Raw genomic sequence first — 20563 nt, forward strand, 5'->3', positions numbered from 1 at the left:
AGCATTACATGGAAGGTCCATTCCCTAGGATTTGTAAGCCCTTATTTAGGACCAGGCATGATCACCAAATTCGCTGTTGCAGTACTGTTGCACTCTTATTACAATTGGTTGTAATTGTTTGATATTGTTTCTTCATTGCTGGTTTTTATGAACTTTAACGCATAATCTCACCAGACATACATCGGCCCTGTGCTCATTTCTGTCAACCCCTTCAAACAGATGCCATATTTTGGAGAGAAGGAAATCGAGATGTATCAGGGAGCTGTAAGTACATCCAAACTATGACACTATACACAAAACATTTTGTCCGAGCAAATCTGAGATGATCACTGCCTGAAAGACAAAGACTGCTGATGTTCAAATTTTCCAGCCACTTGGCGCAGATGTTTCTGTCAGAAACTGGATTCAACCATTGAGTGTGCTTGGCAGCACCTTCTTAGAACAGCCTGTTCAAGTCTGCCTACTCTCTTGGCCAGTGTGCTGAGTGTGGGGCCGTTTCCTTAAGCAAGGAGCAGACTGAAATCCAGTCCTCTGACAGACTGTGGGCACGCTGAGGGTCATTCATGCCCAAGAACTACTTTCATAGAATTTATACATAACCATGATGCACTTTCTTTGTGCAGTTAGCAGGATGCAACAGAATGTTTAGATCTGTTTAGTATAACATATCTAATTCACTTCCCCAATCCATGAGGCATAAAGCAAGATATTTGTCTTTAAATGTCACAAACAAAATATTATGGTGCAAAAATGCTGTCTGTTTTCTCATTATTATCAAATTCAGTAGATATAAGTAATTTATAATAGTTTGGAAAGACAATGAATACAGTGGAAATTTAAAAGCAAAAAGGCTTAATCTTGAGTTGGTTGCTATTAATCTATAATCAGAATCAGAATCAGAATCAGAAAAGCTTTATTGCCAAGTACGTTTTTGGACATACAAGGAATTTGTATAATAACTTATTGTTTGTCCTCGGTTGGTTTCGGGTGGCGAAGGTCATAATGATTACCTTTTTTTTACTTTATTGTCCTCTCTTCTAATCTCAATACAGACCTGAAAAGAAATGAACAATGCAACAAAGAAAAAAACAAAAATTGAAAGAATTGAAAGAAAAATGCAACAGTCTAACATACTGTCCCTGTCTATAATAATAATTAGATAACTATATACAAAAACCTTACATATTTATTTTTTTGTATAGCAAAGAGAGGTTCTAAAATTTGGCTTTAAGGAAAAATACATTTGCTGCCACTGTGCCTTCATTTGCACTTCATTTGCAAGACAAACTTGTGCATAATTGGCATAATCATAAGGTAAAATGAAAAATGTACTCGTCATTGTCTTCCACTTCATTCGGGACCGAGGGGACATAGTCCGTCCAATCTGTCCTCGGCCGTCCCCTGGGCCTCCTCCCAGTGGGAGGTAGATGTTCCAGGAGGCATTCGATATAGATGCCCGAACCACGTCAACTGACTCCTCTCGATGTGTAGGAGTAGTGGCTCTACTCCGAGCTCCTACCAGATGGCCGAGTTCCTCACCCTATCTCTAACATTTCAGCTGCTTCTATCTGGGATATTGCTCTTTCGGTCATGACCATAGGTGAGGGTAGGAACATGGACCGACCGGTAAATCGAGAGCCTCGCTTTTCGGCTTAGCTCTCTCTTCACCACAACAAACCTTATGACTGCGGTGGCCGCAACGATCCTTCTGTCGATCTCCCCCTCTATTCTCCCCTCACTCATAAACAAGACCCCGAGATACATGAACTCCTCCACTTGAGACAGGAACTCCACTCCAACCTTAAGAGGACAAGACACCCTTTTCTGGCTGAGAACCATGGCCTCGGACTTGGAGGAGCTGATCCTCATCCCAGCCGCTTCACTCTCTGCGAACCGCCCCAGCGCATGCTGTAGGTCTTGACTAGAGGCAATCTGCAAAAAGACGAGACAAAATCCACTGGTCCCCAAACCAGACCCCATCCGGCCCTTGGCTGCGCCTATAAATCCTGTCCATGAAAGATATGAACGGGACCGGAGACAAAGGGCAGCCCTGCTGGAGTCCAACATGCACCGGAAACAGGTCTGACAAAGTGCCAGCAGTGTGAACCAAACTCCTGCTCCGCTTGTACAGAGACCGGATGGCCCCTAATAAACAGCCCCCGACTCCGTACTCCTAGAGCAACCCCCACAGGGCACCACGAGGGACAAAGTCGAATGCCTTCTCCAGGTACACAAAACACATGTGGACCCCCTGTAGTTGAAACACAAAACACATGTGGACCGGTTGGGCAAACTCCCATGAACCTTCGAGTAACCTGCAGAGGCTGTAGAACTGGTCCAGTGTTCCACAGCCGGAACGAAAACTACACTGCTCCTCCTGAAGCAGAGGTTCGACTATCAGCCGGAGTCTCCTCTCCAGTACCCTGGCATAGGCCTGACCAGGGAGGCTGAGGAGTGTGATCCCCCTGTAGTTGGAACACACCCTCAGGTCTCCAAGTTCTAGACCATTACATTGCACCTCTCGTTGTTTGTTTCCCAGAATTTTCCCCTTTTGATCTATCCATCCATCTTCCCATCAACCATGACCAGCTTCCCTTTTCCTACTCAATAAAAGTATCCCCATAGCATGATGTTTCCACCACAATGTATTGTGGATGCACATGGTTTGCTGTTTAACCTTTGTGGCTTCTGGCAAACTTAGGCTTTTTAGCAATAGGCTTTCTTATTGGCTTTCTTTTAACAATGACTTTTTGCCACTCTTTCATAAAAAAGCAGATGTGGATGTCTGCCTCTTGGCTCCTTCTCTCATTATTTCTCTTCTTCCACATCACACTTACCAGATTTGGCTTTGCAAAAAAGTAAAAACAAAGTAAAATAAAACCCAGGTGATACAGGTGTGTTGCTGGGAAGAAAACAGTTTAACCGTTAATCCATTGTTTAGAGTTTGCTGAATTTAGTTTATACATGTTTCGAAAAAAAAAAAAGACTAGGGTTCCTGACACTATGTTGTTAAACTCTAAATATACATAAATATGTATACATATTTGTGAATGTTTTTAAGATGTTTATTTCAGGTGGTAGTATGGTGTGCGCTAGGAGCAGTTAAATAATCTAGGGAAGAGGGTTTAAATTTATTTCCTCAGTATTCAGTCTGTTTCTAAACTATGTTGTATTATGAATATATTGCTGTTTTTTCATTAATTTTGTTCTTAGTAAATTCTCTGTTGGTTTTCTTCTGGGATTAATGCTGAATAATTTTAACTAAGCTTTTTTTTTCCTAGGCTCAGTATGAGAACCCTCCTCACATCTACGCTCTGGCAGACAACATGTACAGAAATATGATGATTGACCGTGAGAACCAGTGTGTCATCATCAGGTGAAAATCATTACACCATACACCAAATCATATCACCTTCTTCTCCTCCTTTCTCATTTTATGAGATAGGAAAACCAAGAGCACAACAGCCGCTGGAAGAGCAAACTTTTATATTACTCTTTTAAATTGACTTTCTTTATCCTCATATTTTTGTGAGATATTCAGGATCTGGGAGATTGAGCCACACACAAGAGATGTGCTCTGCAGTGTGACTTGTGCTATTGCAAAGCAAGACAAAGCTGTTTAGGCGATGATGATATGTGAAAGTAACAGGAGAACAGGTCAAACCAGTTCCATCACATCTTTTAGTACAACTAACTGACTGAGAATGATGTGTTTTGTTTTCCACCGTAATGGTTTCAGTTTCTAAAATCTAAAATAATGACAAATTTGATAACATCCACAAGAGGGAAATGATTAAAGGGGTAGCTAGATCTGGTCTCAGTTAAGTCAGGATGTGTGCTGGGAACACAGCAGCTGTTGGAGTGTATTTTTGAGGAACTTCCTGGTTTGGACTGAAGAACACCTGTGCCTTCTGTAAAGTTTGCTGGTGAAGATTTTTCAACCACAAAGCTGTAGACAGAAATGTGTGCAGTCAGGTCTCCAGTAATATCCTGTGTGCCAGTTATCCGAGCAGTGTGGTTCCCTTATTGCTTACCTCATTATGAATGACCCCTGCTTCAGCACTTTAGCCTGCTGTTTGGACAGCCAGCAGTTGCTTGTTCAGTTTCCATCATAAAGCCACAGAGGGAGATTTCATGATCGACTAAATCTGCAAACAAAAGCTGGAAGCTGGTTTATGATGAACTGGTATCAGTAAACAAAGGCTGCAGTCAAATACTGGCCATGCATTGTGGTCAGCTGCAGCCTGATTTGGCTCTTTCTCACATTTACTGAGGAAATGGTTGCACTGATGAAGAGCTGCACAGCTGTGACTCCTCTAATGTTTAATATTATGTACTATAGTTTAAAGAGGTGGTATTATGTAATCATTGCCTTGTTTATTTTCTGCTAATTATAGCATACAAGTTGTCAGATTTTGCTTTTAGATCTTGACCAGTACTATGCAACCATAGTAAAAATATAGTATCTCCTTTGTCAACTCTATGGTTTTAACATACAGTAAGTGAAGTTAATAAAATAGCACTTTTCACTAAGAAAAAGAATACAAGTTAAAACATGGCTAAAAGGGCAAAGAACAAATGTAACAGTCCAAATGAATAAAAAAACCCAATACAATTTCATATTTAAATAACTTCTGTTAGTACATTTGCTAAATGATTTATCTATAGCCTTAAATGTACTAAAACACATGCAACGGATTCCCCCAGATTAATTAAACCATGATGAAGCCAAAACAAAAAAAAAAACTGTAAAACACAATGGAGATAACGTAGTTATGTTGAAGTATTAATTTTCATAAACTAGTCTCAATCTATCAAACATCAGTCTGACAGATGAACTCTTTACCTTCCAACTGAGTTATCTCTGTCACATTGAAATGATGCGTGAGGAGATTTCTGTATATTAATTACTGTATCGAATTAGCCAAATATTATATGATAAGAATAATAAAGAGCTATTCACTGAAATTCAAAAATAATTCTTTATTATTATTTAAACTAAATCCGTATTCATCAATGATTAACTGAGGTTAACACATAAACGTCATAAAAATGTCTACAAACTACTACTGCTACTAAGAGCTCAAGGTTTTATGACTTGGGAATACCGAATATTATCTAAATTGAGGAAAATTGAGCATTTAACAAAAGCTTATCAGTCCTCTGGCCAGGTTGAGCAGGAGTTCTTGATGGATTCCCTGCTTGGGCTGAGTCTAAACTGTCCTTTGCACAAGATGTTCTTTTGGTGGAGGAGCCAGCACAAGGGGCTAATCAGCCAATTAAATGTGGACTTGAACCTGGTAATGTGAGAGCTTTGTCACATTGGACAGCCAGTGAAAAATTAATGTTATTATTTAATCTAAAACATGTTCTTCATTCTCAGATCAAAAAGCTCAGCAGGCTTTTCCTGTAGCAAATATACAAATACATGACTAAAACTGTTTTCACATTACCATTTTACACATGTAGTAATAATTCTGATTGGCTAGAAGATAGTTTCATAATCAAGGTTTAACATATTATCAAACATTGCTATTTAAAGTTACAACTAATTATGAATATTTTAAAGCTCTCTGAATTACTTTATATCTTTCTGGATTTCCACAGTGGTAAAAATAATTTTTTAGCATAACACACAGTTATACTTTTAGGCCTCGGGATGCCACCTGCACGGTGGAAGAGGTTTGACTAAATCTATGGTCGGTTAAGGACATTTTGAAGAGACCTGGAGAAAAGCAGTTCTTGTAGGTGCCGGGTCAAATCTGAGGTGTTTGTGTGCAGTACATGGGGACAGAAAGCCTATAATTTAAAAGGGTTGTGGTTTCATTTTACCATCTGTAAAAGGTGAATTACAGCAGCTTGGCCTCCTCCGTCAAGCTTTAGATTAAATCAGGCACATAAGGTCTTACTTAGATTTGACTAAAACCTGCTTTTATTGTAAAAAATCCAGCTGTTTCACATCTGCAAAAGTTCTGTTTGAAAGACATAAACGTAGGATGCTTAGCGGCTCCCTAAACCAAGTCTTGCAAAAAGCTGTTTTAATTGGCATTTTTCTTGCTTATATAATAGAATATGTGTTTGAATTAATCTGTAATTAACAGCATAATTGCAAGTGTGTATTTTAGGTTTTTAAGTTTGCATTTACTGCATTGCTTTTCCAGTTAATCTGGTGTGTTTCTGTCATTTGAAATAATTTTGTATTGTTCCCACTCATTTTTGTTTTTTATTCTCTAATGTTTCAATGGTCTAAAAACAAAACAAAAAAAACTTTATTACATTAAGTACAGCAAGCATTCATTTTGTTTTTAAAGAATAGATGTCTCCAATTGGGGGGATTACATGTACTATATATACTTTTCAAGCTGTTGGCCACATGGTTGCGAGTGATTGCATCTGTCTCAGTTTAGACTGCTGATTTGGAGTCAGATTATGAATTACTGTTTTGAATTAACTGACTTTCAGACAGTGAATTAGACTCCAGTTCATTATTGACAGGCTGTTAATGTTTTTGTTTATAGTATTTGCTGTGTGCAATAAGTTTTTTGTTTTACAGATGTAGCCTTCCTTTTTAACTTCCTTTCTTAGGAAGTGAGGGTAGCAGAAGAACTATACCCCATTCAGTGTACAATGTATGGGACTAACATAGCATATTATTCTCAAATGGCCTCCACAACACTTAAGATGTATTATTGTTACTATAATAAGACACCTCAGAGGCCATTTTCCTGTTGGTTTCTAAGGTATATCAGCAAACGCTGGACATTATTATGCAGAGTATGTAAAACACAAACAAAAGGAGATGAGGTTAGAAACTAGAGGGAACACAATTGCCAAAAAAGCTCCTTTTGGACTTTACAGTATGTCCTGCTTTACAATGAACACAAATAGATGAATATATTTGACATACTACAGTGTATCATTGCATTTTGAAACAGTCATCGGTTAACTATGTATTAGAATTACGCTTTTAGCTTTTATGATGTGCTTGGTGAAAGCATTTTATGCAATCACAAGTTTTAATTGTTAAGTAGATCCTAAAGATTCATAATATATGCCATATTTTCAAAAAATAAATTGTCAACAACTGGCTGCATAAAGATCACAACTACATGAAGTGAATATACAGTTTAGCATTAACTGTGCAGCCTTTGCATAATTGAGGTTTGTAATCATTTATGAAAATGAATACCTAATGCTACCTTTTTTGTATTGTCTTGTGCAACTTGTGCCCTTGTTTGGTTAATACATCACCATTGGGAGTCACAATGGCTTTAGGATTTGAGAGCAAAAATGGGGCAGAGAGAGAACGGAACTCCCACTGACACTTCAGCTTAAAATAGCTCCTCAAAGATGAACTTCCAGATGGAAAAACAATATTCTCAGATGAGGATCAGAAGGTTTCTGAGAATAAACATAAAGAGTAACCTTGTTTTCTTGCAGTTTCATCTTGTTGCCTGAGTTTAAACTTTGTTGAGGAAATCTATGCAGTGTTCTAAGGATTTGCTTGCTTAGCACACAGAGTTACATAGGGGGATGGGTGCAACCTTGTAGAGACTGTTCTGTAATAGAGTTGCTTCCATGACTTCCTCTGGCAGCCCCTTAACGGTCTGCAGCTGTTTCTCACAGCAGCTTCTCTAACCTGACTCTGCTTTAAGGCCCACGCGAAAAAAACCAAAACAGACTTCACAGTCATTTTCTGCCAAACAACACGGATCACAGAAAGTAGAACGCTGGTACAGTTAAAGGCAAAGAGGAAAAGTGTGGAAAGAAATTATGCCCAGATGTGACGGCTAGTTTTTCTGCATTTGAGTTGATAGGTTTTAAAACTAGTTGTATATCTTTTAACATTTATGCATATGCCTTATGCACAGGACACGACAGATTTACATTGAGGGTGAGTCACTTTTCCCTTAGACATACTAAACTTCCAAAAATAATGTTAACCAGAAGATGTTTTCCAGATATTGAGATGAAAGTGTTTCCATATAATTATTTTTGTAGGTATTTACACAGTTTTCTAGTTTGGTTATTCACTTTACTTGCAAAAGTATTCACTCAACAATCAAACTAATTAAATGCAGGTGTCCTTTCATGGCCACATGTGTATAAAATCCAGCATCTAGGTATGTAGACTGCTCCTACAAACATTTATGAAAGAATGGGTCTCTCTCAGGGATTTCCAGTGAAAGACCGTGACAGGACGCCACCCGTGTAGCCAGTCTTGAAATTGTTTTGCCACTAAATATTCCACAGTCAATTGTTAGTGGTATTATAGCAAAGTGGTAGCAATTGGGAATGATAGTAGCTCAGCCCACAAAACCACATAGTGTGAATGTTCAGGTGCATGGTGCACAGATGTCACCAACTTTCTGCAGAGTTAATAACTAGAGAACGTGAAAATGCATGTGGCGTTATTATTTCAGTAACAGTGGGTAGCTTCATAAAATTGGTTCCTATGACCGAGACGTTCCATCAAAGCCTTACATCACCAAGTACAATGCAAAGTGTTTGATGTTGTGGTGTAACACATCCCACCACTGGACTCTAGAGAAGTGAAGACATGTTCTCTTGAGTGGGAAATTATGCCTCTGTGTCTTATGATCCAATGGACTACTCCGGGTATAACAGTTGTCAGGAGAGCAACCCTCGGATGACTGTATATCAATGTACAGTTTGTTGTCGGAACAGTTGGCCCCTTTCCTGTTCCAACATGACTGCACCAGCGTGCAAAGTGGGGTCCAAAAAACATGGCTGAGTGGGTTTGGAGTGGAAAGACTTGACTGTTTTTTGCAGACTCCTGACCCTTAACCCGACAGAACACCTTGGAATGAATTATAGCAGATACTGCAAACCAAGCTTACTTGTCCAACATCAGTGTCTGACCTTATAAATGTGCTTCTGGAACAATTCCCATAAATGCATTCCTAAACCTTGTGGAAAGCCTTCACTGAATAGTTGAATCTGCTACAGCTGCAAAGGATGGACTGACATATTAAACCACATGAATTAAAAATGGAATAGTGTGAAGGTAGATGAGTGGATAGTTTTTGCAATTTTGTTTACCTTATTTCTGATGAGTATGTTACCATTCTTACATAAAATGGTCCCAAAAACCACTCCCGCATAGCCAGTATGTTCTCTTAGACCATATTTCCTTGCACCTCCTGCCAACTCGGTACCAATAGGGTTATTATCTTTAACAAAAGGTTTGGCATCAGCAATTTCAGGGATTGTGATTCTAAATTTATAATAAGCAAGGGAATAAATAGATTATTGAATATTTTTTAACAATTTTAAAACCTTCAAATTATGGGTAGGAAGTGTTTTAGAGCTTATATCTCCTAAACACGTCTGTAGAGACCAGGAGGAGCTTATAAAAGTTTTTAAATCCCAAGAGTTCTCTTATCTGCCAGGAAAAAATATATATAAGGGTATTGTTTCCAATACTGTCAGATATTGTCTTTTTTTCAGTTCCACGGCACAGGTCCCTAAAAGCTAAAACCAGCATAGCAAACAAGTGTTTTCCATGAACTTGAGATCTGAACTGCATGTAATGCTGCTGTTAGTGGTTGAACCTGGAAGTCATAGAAAACAGCTATTAGAACAGTAGAGCTTTTAAAAAAAACAACAGAAAGAAAGCCAGACCTCTGGGATGTATGCAGAAATGTGCATGTAGTTAAGTGGGGGTTTATCTCAAGTACAGTCATAAGACTTCTAAGCCAGCTTTATATCTGGTGCAACCGTTACCAGTGGCTCTGAAAATGTTTTCAACAGTGATGACCTTTTGGCATGTAAGAGTTGCTGATGGGGAGAGACTAAAATTGAAGTTTGGCAAACTTTCAAGAGTAAAAAGTAAAGAACTTCAGATTATGAAAATTGTTCACCTGTATTGATTGTTCAAGCACACACCATGAGATGCCTTTAAATGTGTCCCGGAGACTCATAAAACATGTGTTTAAAGATTTTCACTGTATTTCAGTGGAGAGAGTGGAGCAGGGAAGACTGTGGCAGCCAAATATATCATGGGCTACATCTCCAAAGTGTCAGGAGGCGGACCTAGAGTGCAGGTAAAGAACATCCAATTTTCCTCTTTTCAGAACATTGTGTAAGAAGCACAAGACATTTTTCTGATGTGTGTTGCATAGATGGTTTGATGTCTGAGGGAATGCATGTGAAGACCTCTAAACATCAATACAAGATAAGTTATTATCAGATTTTCACAGATGTCCAAAAAGCTGGGGCTAGTTAAAATAAAACTATGTTGTATGCATGTTAAGAGCAAGTGTTTGTGAACCTTTAGTTTCTGATAATTTTGTCAGCAGAAAATGTTCAGCAATTATGTCTCTGGAACTGGTAATAAGACCTGCACAACAGTTTTGAGAAATTTGAATGTACAAAACCGTTTTAACATTTTTCTCATCTAACATCTCTGCACAACATATTCATTGTATTTAGCTGGAGACAAAAGCCCTTGAGGCTTTGTGTTATGAATTTTAGGTCCCTACTTTTCGAGCAGTAAAAACAAATTTGGAACCAGTTATATAAACTCAAAGAAATCTGTTTTCTACTTCTTACTCCATCATGCTCATCCTTTTTTACTCTATTATCAGCCAATCAGTAGCCTCTTACTCTCCCAGCCCCCCTTCAGCCATCTGACCCCCCACCCCAAACCTCTAGTCCAGCAGATGTCCAGCTCCTAATCTTGATAAAGATCTAAGGTTTGATGAGGAATGGCCCACACTAAGACTGTTATTTTTATATTTAATCTGCTCAGAGCTGATTTCACAAAGGCACAATCAGAAATGATGGAGATGTTGTACCTGTGTTATTTTCAGAAGAGTAAGCTACAGAATAAAAACAGTTTCTAAATCATCTATGATCATTGCTCACTTTATACTTTTTGTTTAATCATACCATTTGTATCACTTTTCTGTTTATTTTTTTCAGTATTACTTGTTATTTACATGATTTCAGTCAGCTTCACAAGCATGAATAATGGCATAGATGCAAAATTATTTATGATCCTTAAGATATTTCACCTTTTGTCACATTACAACCACTCACTTTCATGTATCTTATGTATTTTGTGTGATAGACCAATACAAAGTGTACAATACAATGCATAATAGTAAAGCGGAAGTAAACAGTTAAATACCTGGTTTTGATAACTTTCTACAAATAAAAATCTGAAAAGTGTGGCCTGTATTTGTATTCATCTCACCTAAGTCAATACACTGTAAAATGACCTTTTCTTGCAACTACAGCTGCAAGTCTTTTGTGGTCTGTCTCTGCCAACTTTGAAAATCAAATAAACAAAATTTTCTGCCCAGTTTTCGATTTTTTCTAAATTGCCCTGTGTTTAGCTTCATCCATCTTCCCTTTAGCTAGGACCAGTTTCCTTGTCTCTGCGGATGAAACACATTCCCACAGCATGACGCTGCCGCTAACATGTTTCACAGTAGTGCTGGTGTGTTCGGGACAATCTATAGTGCTTTTTATGTAGACCAAATCTAACCGGAGCACGTTCTTCCACATGTTTGCTGTGTCCCAGAAGGCTTTTGGCAAATAGCAAATGGGACTTCTTATGGCTTTCAGTGACCTTCTTGCCACTGTTTGATGAAGGTACCCTGTCAAAAGATTCTCCCACCTGAGCTGTAGATCTCTGCAGCTCCTCCACCATTACAATGTGGCTTTAGGCTATTTGTCTGATTAATGTTCTCCTTGCCTGGTCTAGTTGTCAGGTCTGAGGGGCATGTTTTAGTAGGTCTGTAGTTGTTCCTTGATCTTTAGATTTTTGTTTGACTGATTGAACGGTTCTCTGTTGGATGTTCAAAGCTTGGGATCTTATTTGATTACCTAATCTTGGTTTGAACTTCTCTGTAGGTTTATTCCTGACCTGTCTGCTTTGTTAATTGGTCTTCATGATGTTTACTGAATTACGCAAAGGTTGACTTAATTTACTATTTGTTTATTACAGTTTTCCAACAAACCTCTAAGGCTCTTTTTACTGAATAGGTGATCTCTGAACGTTTGTTTGCAATCGATTTTATTTAGTGGTATTAGAGTAAACGGGGCTGAATACAAATGCATGCCACATTTCTTAAAAAATTCTTACAAATTAAAATCTGGAAACCATGTAGAATATTTATTTTACTTCACAATTATGACCTACTTTGCGTAGATCTGTCACATGAAATGCCAATAAAATACATTGAAGATTATGGATTTAAAGTGACAAAATGGTAAAAAGCTCTAGCAGCATGAATACTTTTGTATTTATTTTGAAAATCTTAGCAAGCTGATTACTGTCTTTAGCTTTTTTCTAGCATAAATTAAACTGTTAATCCCTTTCTTTTATGGAGGACTGTGTTTGCGCAAAAGAAAAAGATTCCATTCAGCTTCTGTGAGCAATAACAGTAGAGGGAACCTTTCTGTCTGCTGTTAAGATTGGAAACTCATGTGTCTCTGACGTGCACATGGCTCGCAGAAAGGATAATGTCCTCCAGACTGTGTGTGTGTGTACTGTCTGTGCTGTCTGTGGATGAGCCTGTGGATGTGTGTGGGTGTTCATGCTCTCGCCTGTGCTTGTATCTGAGTGGAAACTTCCAAAGTCTGCACCAGGCTGTCTGCAAGGGTGTGAAATGTTGTGACGTCTCTTACCTGTCTGTGCGTAATGAAGCATTTGTCTCCTTGCAGCACGTCAAAGACATCATCCTGCAGTCCAACCCGCTCCTGGAGGCCTTCGGAAACGCCAAGACTCTGAGGAACAACAACTCCAGCAGATTTGTAAGGCTTTCATTGCACAGTTGTTTGTGAATCAGAGTGCTTAAACACTAAAAACAGAAAAAAAAGTATGTGATACAAAAATTGGTTTTAAAAACCTTCCAGATCCCTTTTTTCCCATGTTTTTCTTGGACTTCTTAGTCAAAATGATATTAAAGCCTCCATTATATGACTCACAAGATACCACATTCCTTGCAGCTATGTTACAGTAAGAGGGGTTTGTGGCAAACCCCTGGATTGGACCTGAAAAGATTCTAGTAATAGCTTGTATTCTGTTTTCTTGCATGAGGCAGCAAACCTCATGAATGCCCTGGTTGAGCAGAAGTGCTGCTCAGGACGCATTGTGGAGAAAGTCACACGTAGGCCTCTTCTGTTTAGCTGAGAAAGACATTCAAAGTTAGCTTGGGGCAAAAACCTACTTTTCCTCAACCTTTAACCAAAGTTTACTGGCTTAAAGTAGATTCCACAAAGTTGTTTTAAATTGGTTATGACGAAAAAACAACTGGGTTGGCACTGATGGCCTGGGATCGCAACATTTGAAAACATTAAACAAATAGGTCCTGTGTTCAGTTTTGGACCTCTGCTCCCAGCCTGACTGAAAGTGATACATTACAGGATTGTCTGGAGTCCAGAGCCTTGAAAAAAAGCAGGATCAGATTTTTATATACAGTAGATGTGCATACACACACACACACACACACACACACCAAGAAGCCATTAAAGGGGCCAGGTGCCAGAAGCCTAGACCATATAACTGTCTTTTCAGGTTCATTTTATTCAGCTCCGATACTAAGAAAAAGTGCTTTGATCCAACAGGGGAAATACTTTGAGATCCAGTTCAGTTCCGGTGGCGAACCAGATGGGGGGAAAATTTCCAACTTCCTTCTGGAGAAGTCACGTGTTGTCATGAGGAATCCTGGAGAAAGGAGTTTCCATATCTTCTATCAGGTGAATCTGGGAAAACATCGTTACATTTTTATTAGTTTTTCTGTGCACGGTCTGTGGCACAGTGGAAAAATGATGAGAATTTATCTGAACTTTTTAAGCGGGATCCATACTCAGTGACAGGAAGAAACGTTGCCAGAATATGAAGAAAAAGACCAAAAGCATATGTTTGTACATCTTTTCTCATTCAGAACTGCTGAAGAAGCTGTGACTGCTTGTCATGGTTTTGAAAACTTTGGGTCAAGCTCTTAAAATGAATGCCATGATGTTTTATTTTAAAGAAATGTTTAGGCTTTGATGCTGCCTCAACAAGAAGGGTAAGCTATAAAAGACCATTGCCAATTAAACTGACTGTTCCTAGGGTGCTGTATTCAAGTATATTAAATGAGAGTTGAGTTAAGATGGTGGTGAAGCCCATTTTAAGCTTTGGAAGATTCTGGAGATTCGCAAGGTGTGGATTCCAGCTGTAGTCAGAGCTCCAAGAGCCTGATGGAGAGGCTGTCTGAGGTCCATGCTCTTTACTGTTTTGACATCAGACTGTACACGATGGTAAAACTTGGCTCTTTCTGACAATGTTTTAAACAATCTTTAACTTTCAACCTTTTTAAGATTGGTTCATCTTCTCATGAATCATTTTCCGTGTTTTAGTAGGGTTACACTGGTATTTGCCTATCTTATGTTATTTAGTATGAAGAAACTTCTACAGCTGTTTTACACTCAAATAAATGTTGAATATCTGCATCCCAGCTGATAGAAGGAGCCAGTGGAGCACAGAAGAAAAGCCTGGGAATCACAAGCCTGGATTACTACACTTACCTCAATCAGTCTGGTTCCTACAAAGTGGATGACATCAACGACAAGAGTGACTTCCAGGAGACAATGGTACGATCGGGTTGCCTATGTTGAACTGGTTGTAACTCTCACTGGTTGTCATGAATCTCATATCTGTGGATTACAGTGTTCTCTTTAAGTTCCCCTCTATTTGCCCATCCTCTTGTTCTTGTCGATCACACGCTGTAGTCCTGATTGAGCATGCTATTTCGTTTCCTATCTGTTTCTGCAGCAAGCCATGGATGTGATTGGCATCTCACCAGAGGAACGGTCCATGGTGCTTCAGATTGTGGCTGGAGTCCTACACGTGGGGAATATAACCTTCAGAGAATCAGGCAACTATGCAGCTGTCGAGAGCGAGGAGTGTAAGTAGAGAGATTATTTTTTGCTTATTTACAATAAAAACTAGCCTCCTTATCGCTGATGTTGAGATGTTTCATTTGGTTACAAAGTGGTAGAGGATAGTCTGCAGGCTCAGAAACATCTCTGCGGTTCTAATGGTGTTAAAGGGGTTATGCTTGGTTGGGACTATTTGTCTCTCGTCTCCTGTGTGCCCTGAGCTGTTGATCTTAGGCCGGATTTAAAGGATATTTCTCTCACACACCTTAAAGTTTTACTGTGTAAATGCAGGCTGCTGCCAGCAGTTTGAAGCAACCCTGTCGAATGGTGGACTACCAGAAAATTAATAATTTTTGCAAAACTGGACTTTTGTCAGAGCCTAAACGATGTTGGAAAAACACATTCTCTCTTATCCTGTTCTGTTTGCCTGCTCCTGCTTTAACTTATTTTATTTTTTTCTTCATCACCAAATCTCTATAATGCACCAGAGAACAAAGCCTGAGTCTGTTCTGTGCAGACGTAATAGTAGCACTTCATAATTTCTGCTCTTTCCTGCTCTTCTCAGTCTCACCGTATGGTTGCACTTAGTAATCTGAATTTAAGAAGGCTTTGCACTTGCTGCACAGACAGTTTTGGTGTAAAGGTCTGATGGTCCTTATTTATTATCCAAGCAACAATTAGAACCTTAGAGGTGTGGACTTGGTTATCTTTGCACCCTGTTTGGAGAGAGTTTTGGTGATTGTTTAAAAATACAAAAAAATATGACAGCTGTTAATTTGATTGTGTAGCATTAGATTCTTTACCTATAAATATGCAGAGGTTGTCTTTTTTAGAAAATGTCCAATCAAGCCAGTTCCACTCGCAGGCACCTCCCACCAATACACACATGCTATTTCAGTGCGTTAATTTCTAAATCCAATGAGTCATCAACTTTTCTCTCTTTTTTTACTAATCAGATTGTTTGTGACGCTGAGCAGAAAGAGTCATGCAACTTCTTGCACTTGATCGGAGGTGTAAGCTTCTCACCCCACTGAGAAAACTTTTACAGCCTGATATAAATCTAATAAACTGATAAATGTCGTTTAGACATGTGTCACTTAAATATGTGAGTTTCACAGCTGGTGGGAACATAATTTTTAAAAGTCATAATTTCATTTAAAAAAAAAGGTGCATTTAGGCAGTGATTCGATTCAAAGAAGACTGATGCTGTGTTTCATTGTTCTCAGAAAACGAAAGTCTAAAACTAGTGGAATTCAGTAGTTAGTAGTACTGATTAGTGACCAGACTTGCTACTATTAACAAGACAACCTGATAGCAATGTTTTACCCTCCATTTTTAGGCTTTCAAACATGAAAGCACAGATGGACTATAAAGTGTGCTTCCTTTTTATTGATATACAAACCATCAGAAGTGCAAATAAACAGCTTATTCCTGCAAATCTAACTATCTTTTATTCAAGTGGCGACCATATTGCATATTAAACTCTGGGTGGCTCCGAAACTGTTGAATTTTCAAGACAAAAGTTAAACTTCAACGAGTAAAAAATTTTATTTTCCAATGTTGAACTTGAAAATTAAGACTTCCAAGTACAAATCAAATTCACCATATGACTCCAAATAGAGCAAACTGAACTAGCTGGTGGATAGCTAAATAAACAAAAACAAAAAAAGGTAACACCAATATTGTGAAGAACTACTAGGAAGAAACGTTAGCGAATGTGTTCAAGATCTGCAGGCCAGTAATGCATTTTGTAATGCTTGTTGTTTAAAGCTGCAGAAAACGTTTTAAGAGGGTATTAAGATGTTCTGGTAAAGTCATTACTGAATTGCCATGCCACAATGTTTTTTATTGCCATTAAAGTAGCTGTAGGAAATGCAGGATTTTTAATAAAACCATGTTGTTCATATAGAAATAATGCATTTATGGGTTAATGTTTTTAATAAACTGAAAGCAGGAAGACATTAACTCTGCAGGCTGAAGTACTTTTTTTTTGCAAGTCATCATATCGTCATTGTGAAATTCACCAGCAGTTTTGCATATTGCATACATCATGCCGGCTTGTTATGATCATACAGTCAGTGCCTTAGTATTTGATTCTGTTAAAATCTTTACTGAACAATCACTAGAGGAGAACCCAAACCAACACATTTTTCATTATTTCAATGTTTTTAATTAGGGGAAGCATTGACTCAGTGTCATCGTTGTCCTACATCTGTCATTGGGCCTAAAGCAGACCACTCCTCTGACAACACCCTGCCTATTGCTCTTTTTATTCTTTGATGCTTTGACTAGCAAATATCCAGCAGGAAGCTTGCTGGAGCATTGTCACTGAATGTTGGACAATGTGTAGAAGAATTAAGGCCATCTATAAAGTCCTGGCAAAACACAAAGAAGGACTTTTTTTATACAATTGAAGCAGGCGTATGGTCAGTCACACCCTAATCTCCAATTCGGGGAGCTACCACAGTGGACCGAAGCATTCCCAGACGCAGGCCTGAGAGCTATTTCCTTTTAGGGGAAGTGAGTCACTGTAATAAGCCAGGGAGGGGCTCTCTGGGGACAATATCAACGCTCGCCAGGTCATGGCAAGCAGTCTGTGGTGTGCAAAGTTTTTTTTTTTTTAAGTGTTTGGCTAAAACTATTGTTCTCCCAGTTCTCTGCAGAGGAGGCCGTGGTTTAGCTATCTGAGACACTAAATCCCCTCAATTTTCTCGAATTACAACCTTTTTGTGCATTATGTGGAGAGTTCTTTTGGAGTTTTTTTCGGACATTTTATAGCTTATTGAAAGGGAAAAAAAATTAAGCGCAAAAGATCTTTTGGAGAACCCAATTTTCTGTGGCTTAGTGCCATGCAAAACGAAGACAAGGCAGTCTTTCCTAGGAGTGTAGTCCTGTTGATTGATTTGCATGTTGGTATTCATAGAAAAAACTCTTTGCTTTTTAGTGCAGGTCTGGGAAATAAAATTTTATATATTTATATGTGTGTCCTAAAATCTCACTTTTTTGACATTTTGAATGGTATTTGCCTTATTGCCCTTAACAGTTGCAAAAACATTTCTGTTTTTATTCGGCAGCAGTCATCTAAGTTACAGAAATAATCAAACCATATACAAGTTGAATTATTTTACACATCTGTTTTAATGCATTTCAACAGTTCTTTAAAAGATTCTCACACAAGTTCATTCAGATAATCACTGAATAAAATCAACATTAATGAGGTCATACAGCTCTTTCATAATCCTTTCCACCCTCTTTTATTGCCTTCTGTTTTGTTTTTAGTTTTAGCGTTTCCTGCCTTTCTGCTCGGGATCGACCAGGACCGTCTGAGGGAGAAACTGACAAGCAGGAAGATGGACAGCAAGTGGGGGAGTACGAAGGAGTCCATCGATGTAACCCTGAACGTGGAGCAGGCCTGTTACACTAGGGACGCGCTCTCCAAAGCCCTGCATTCGCGCGTGTTTGACTTCCTAGTTGAGGTATCTGTGCATGGTTGTTAAGGTGTTAATAAATAAAAATATTTGATACACATATTTAGCTGAGATTAATTCCTTTTTTTTCAGTCAATCAACAGAGCCATGGTGAAAGATCATCAGGAGTTAAATATAGGAGTTCTGGACATTTATGGGTTTGAAATTTTCCAGGTGAGTGTTTACTAGCTGTTGACACATGACTACTGCAGCAACAAGAGTTAGATTAAGTGGTTCAGCATTTAAACAGATTTAATGGAGAGGATAAAACTAATCTATAAAGTATGAGGATTAGAGCCCATCTCATGATTGAGACTGCTTCTTGTCTAATCTGATTACAAATTGGTTTGGCTTGATTAGTGAGAGGCCCTGGACTTTGCTTCGTTTCTTTCTGGTAAACATGAACCTCTGTTGGTTTGTATGGATTTTATTAACTGTGTCCTCTTCTTCAGAAAAATGGATTTGAACAGTTCTGCATCAACTTTGTGAATGAGAAGCTTCAGCAGATATTTATTGAGCTGACTCTAAAGGCAGAGCAGGTGATGTTTCTTCATGCTCACCTTTGTTGTGCATTTTTTTGCATTTTTTATTCTGTCTAAATTAAATTTTTTTTATATCTTTCAGGAGGAGTATGTGCAGGAGGGGATCAAATGGACTCCAATAGATTACTTCAACAATAAGATTGTCTGTGATCTCATCGAGAGCAAAGTAAATAAAAATGAAATATTTACTCCAAGAGGGCACAATGAATATTTTTTTATTGTTCCAAAAATCTGCCTCGTGATATAAACCTATAGTTTATACAACAAAATATTTTTTTCCCAATGTTAAAGCTCAGATTCATTTATTGCATTTAAAATAAATGACTGAACTGGTGATGGATATGACATTCTGGTTTGAAATGGTCATAAATAGGTACGGGTTAAACATAGTATTTTTACTCACATTAAGCAGAAGTTTTTTTTAAAGTCTTTTTTAATTTAAGGACAAATGAAAAAAAGTTGTGTAATTTAAAGAAAATTTAAACACACACTTGCATGCATAATATTCAAATGTCAAAAGGTTATTTCAGTGGAGGTTTTATACATAGGATTACCAAATAGTTACAAAACTTCTGACCTCTGATGGAAAAGTCTAACTTTCATCAAAGTTAGAGGTTTACATATATTTTCTTAGTATTTGTAGAATACATTTTTAAAGTGTATGACTTGGGTCAAAGGTTTTATGGAATTTCGGCTCATTCCTCCTGACAGAACTGAATCAGGTTTTTAGGCCATCTTGATCAGAGACCTTTATAGCTCTGCCCACAAATATTTAATATGACTGAGACCAGGACTTTAGGATGGTGTTCTCAGGTTTTCAGGCTTCTCCCTTTTTCCTCCAAATGTAACAATATGAATTATTACCAAACATTTAAATTCTTCTTTTGTAAAACCCCAGGGCAAGTCTGAGAAAGTTCTTACTTTCGCAGACTTTGAGTTTTTGAAGTAATGGCTTCTTTCTTGCTGAGTGGCCTTTCAGCCAGTGTCGGTATATGACTTGTTTCACTGTACACAATATCATTCTCTAACTAGATTCTGCCGGTATCTTTACAAGGTCTTTTGTTATGGATTTGATTCACATATTCACACTAAAACATGTTTATCTCTGGGACACAGAACCTAGCTCCTTCCTTAACACTTTGAAAATGCTGTTTATACTTGCAAATACTTGCTTGAACAGATCATTGTTGCACCTTTAGGTACAGTATCTGGAAATTCCAACCAAGGAGATCCACAGTTCCATTACTGATTTCCTGGCTTATTTCTTTAATCTTCCCATGATTACACGCAAGGAGGGAGTGAGTCTGAGGTGCTACCTTAAGACACACCCAGAAGTGTGTCTCCATTTAACTCAAATACTGTGAATTAGCCTTTCAGAAGCTTATAAAGACATAACATCATCATCTGGGCTTTGCCAAGTAGTTTAAAGGTATAGCAAATGTAGTGTATGTGAATTTCTGGATTTTAAGACCATATTAAAAATAGCATCTAAACACTTCTCTCGCATTTTATCCTGACATTTAGCAAACAGACATAATTTCTTAAAAACCCAACAGACCTAAAACAGGAAAACTGATGTCAGAAAGTAGGGAAAATGGATTGTGTGTGTTTTCTTTACACAGTGTATGTCTATTAGAACTATTTAACATTTCTCTA

General features: G+C 38.2%; 1 protein-coding gene across 3 annotated transcripts in view; it reads left to right on the forward strand.

Annotated features, from left to right (window-relative positions):
- Positions 1 to 20563, forward strand: part of myo1ea (myosin IEa) — a 64598-nt gene that overhangs the window by 26063 nt on the left and 17972 nt on the right. For all 3 annotated transcript variants that reach the window (XM_047364128.1, XM_047364127.1, XM_047364126.1), the window contains exons 3-13: positions 175 to 264; positions 3282 to 3376; positions 9980 to 10067; positions 12697 to 12786; positions 13600 to 13731; positions 14476 to 14610; positions 14792 to 14924; positions 18178 to 18374; positions 18459 to 18539; positions 18818 to 18904; positions 18990 to 19073. In XM_047364128.1, coding sequence (XP_047220084.1) covers positions 175 to 264; positions 3282 to 3376; positions 9980 to 10067; positions 12697 to 12786; positions 13600 to 13731; positions 14476 to 14610; positions 14792 to 14924; positions 18178 to 18374; positions 18459 to 18539; positions 18818 to 18904; positions 18990 to 19073 — 1212 coding nt within the window. The remainder of the gene's footprint in view (positions 1 to 174; positions 265 to 3281; positions 3377 to 9979; positions 10068 to 12696; positions 12787 to 13599; positions 13732 to 14475; positions 14611 to 14791; positions 14925 to 18177; positions 18375 to 18458; positions 18540 to 18817; positions 18905 to 18989; positions 19074 to 20563) is intronic.

This window comes from Girardinichthys multiradiatus, chromosome 4 (assembly GCF_021462225.1).
Source record: "Girardinichthys multiradiatus isolate DD_20200921_A chromosome 4, DD_fGirMul_XY1, whole genome shotgun sequence".
NCBI lineage: Eukaryota > Metazoa > Chordata > Actinopteri > Cyprinodontiformes > Goodeidae > Girardinichthys > Girardinichthys multiradiatus.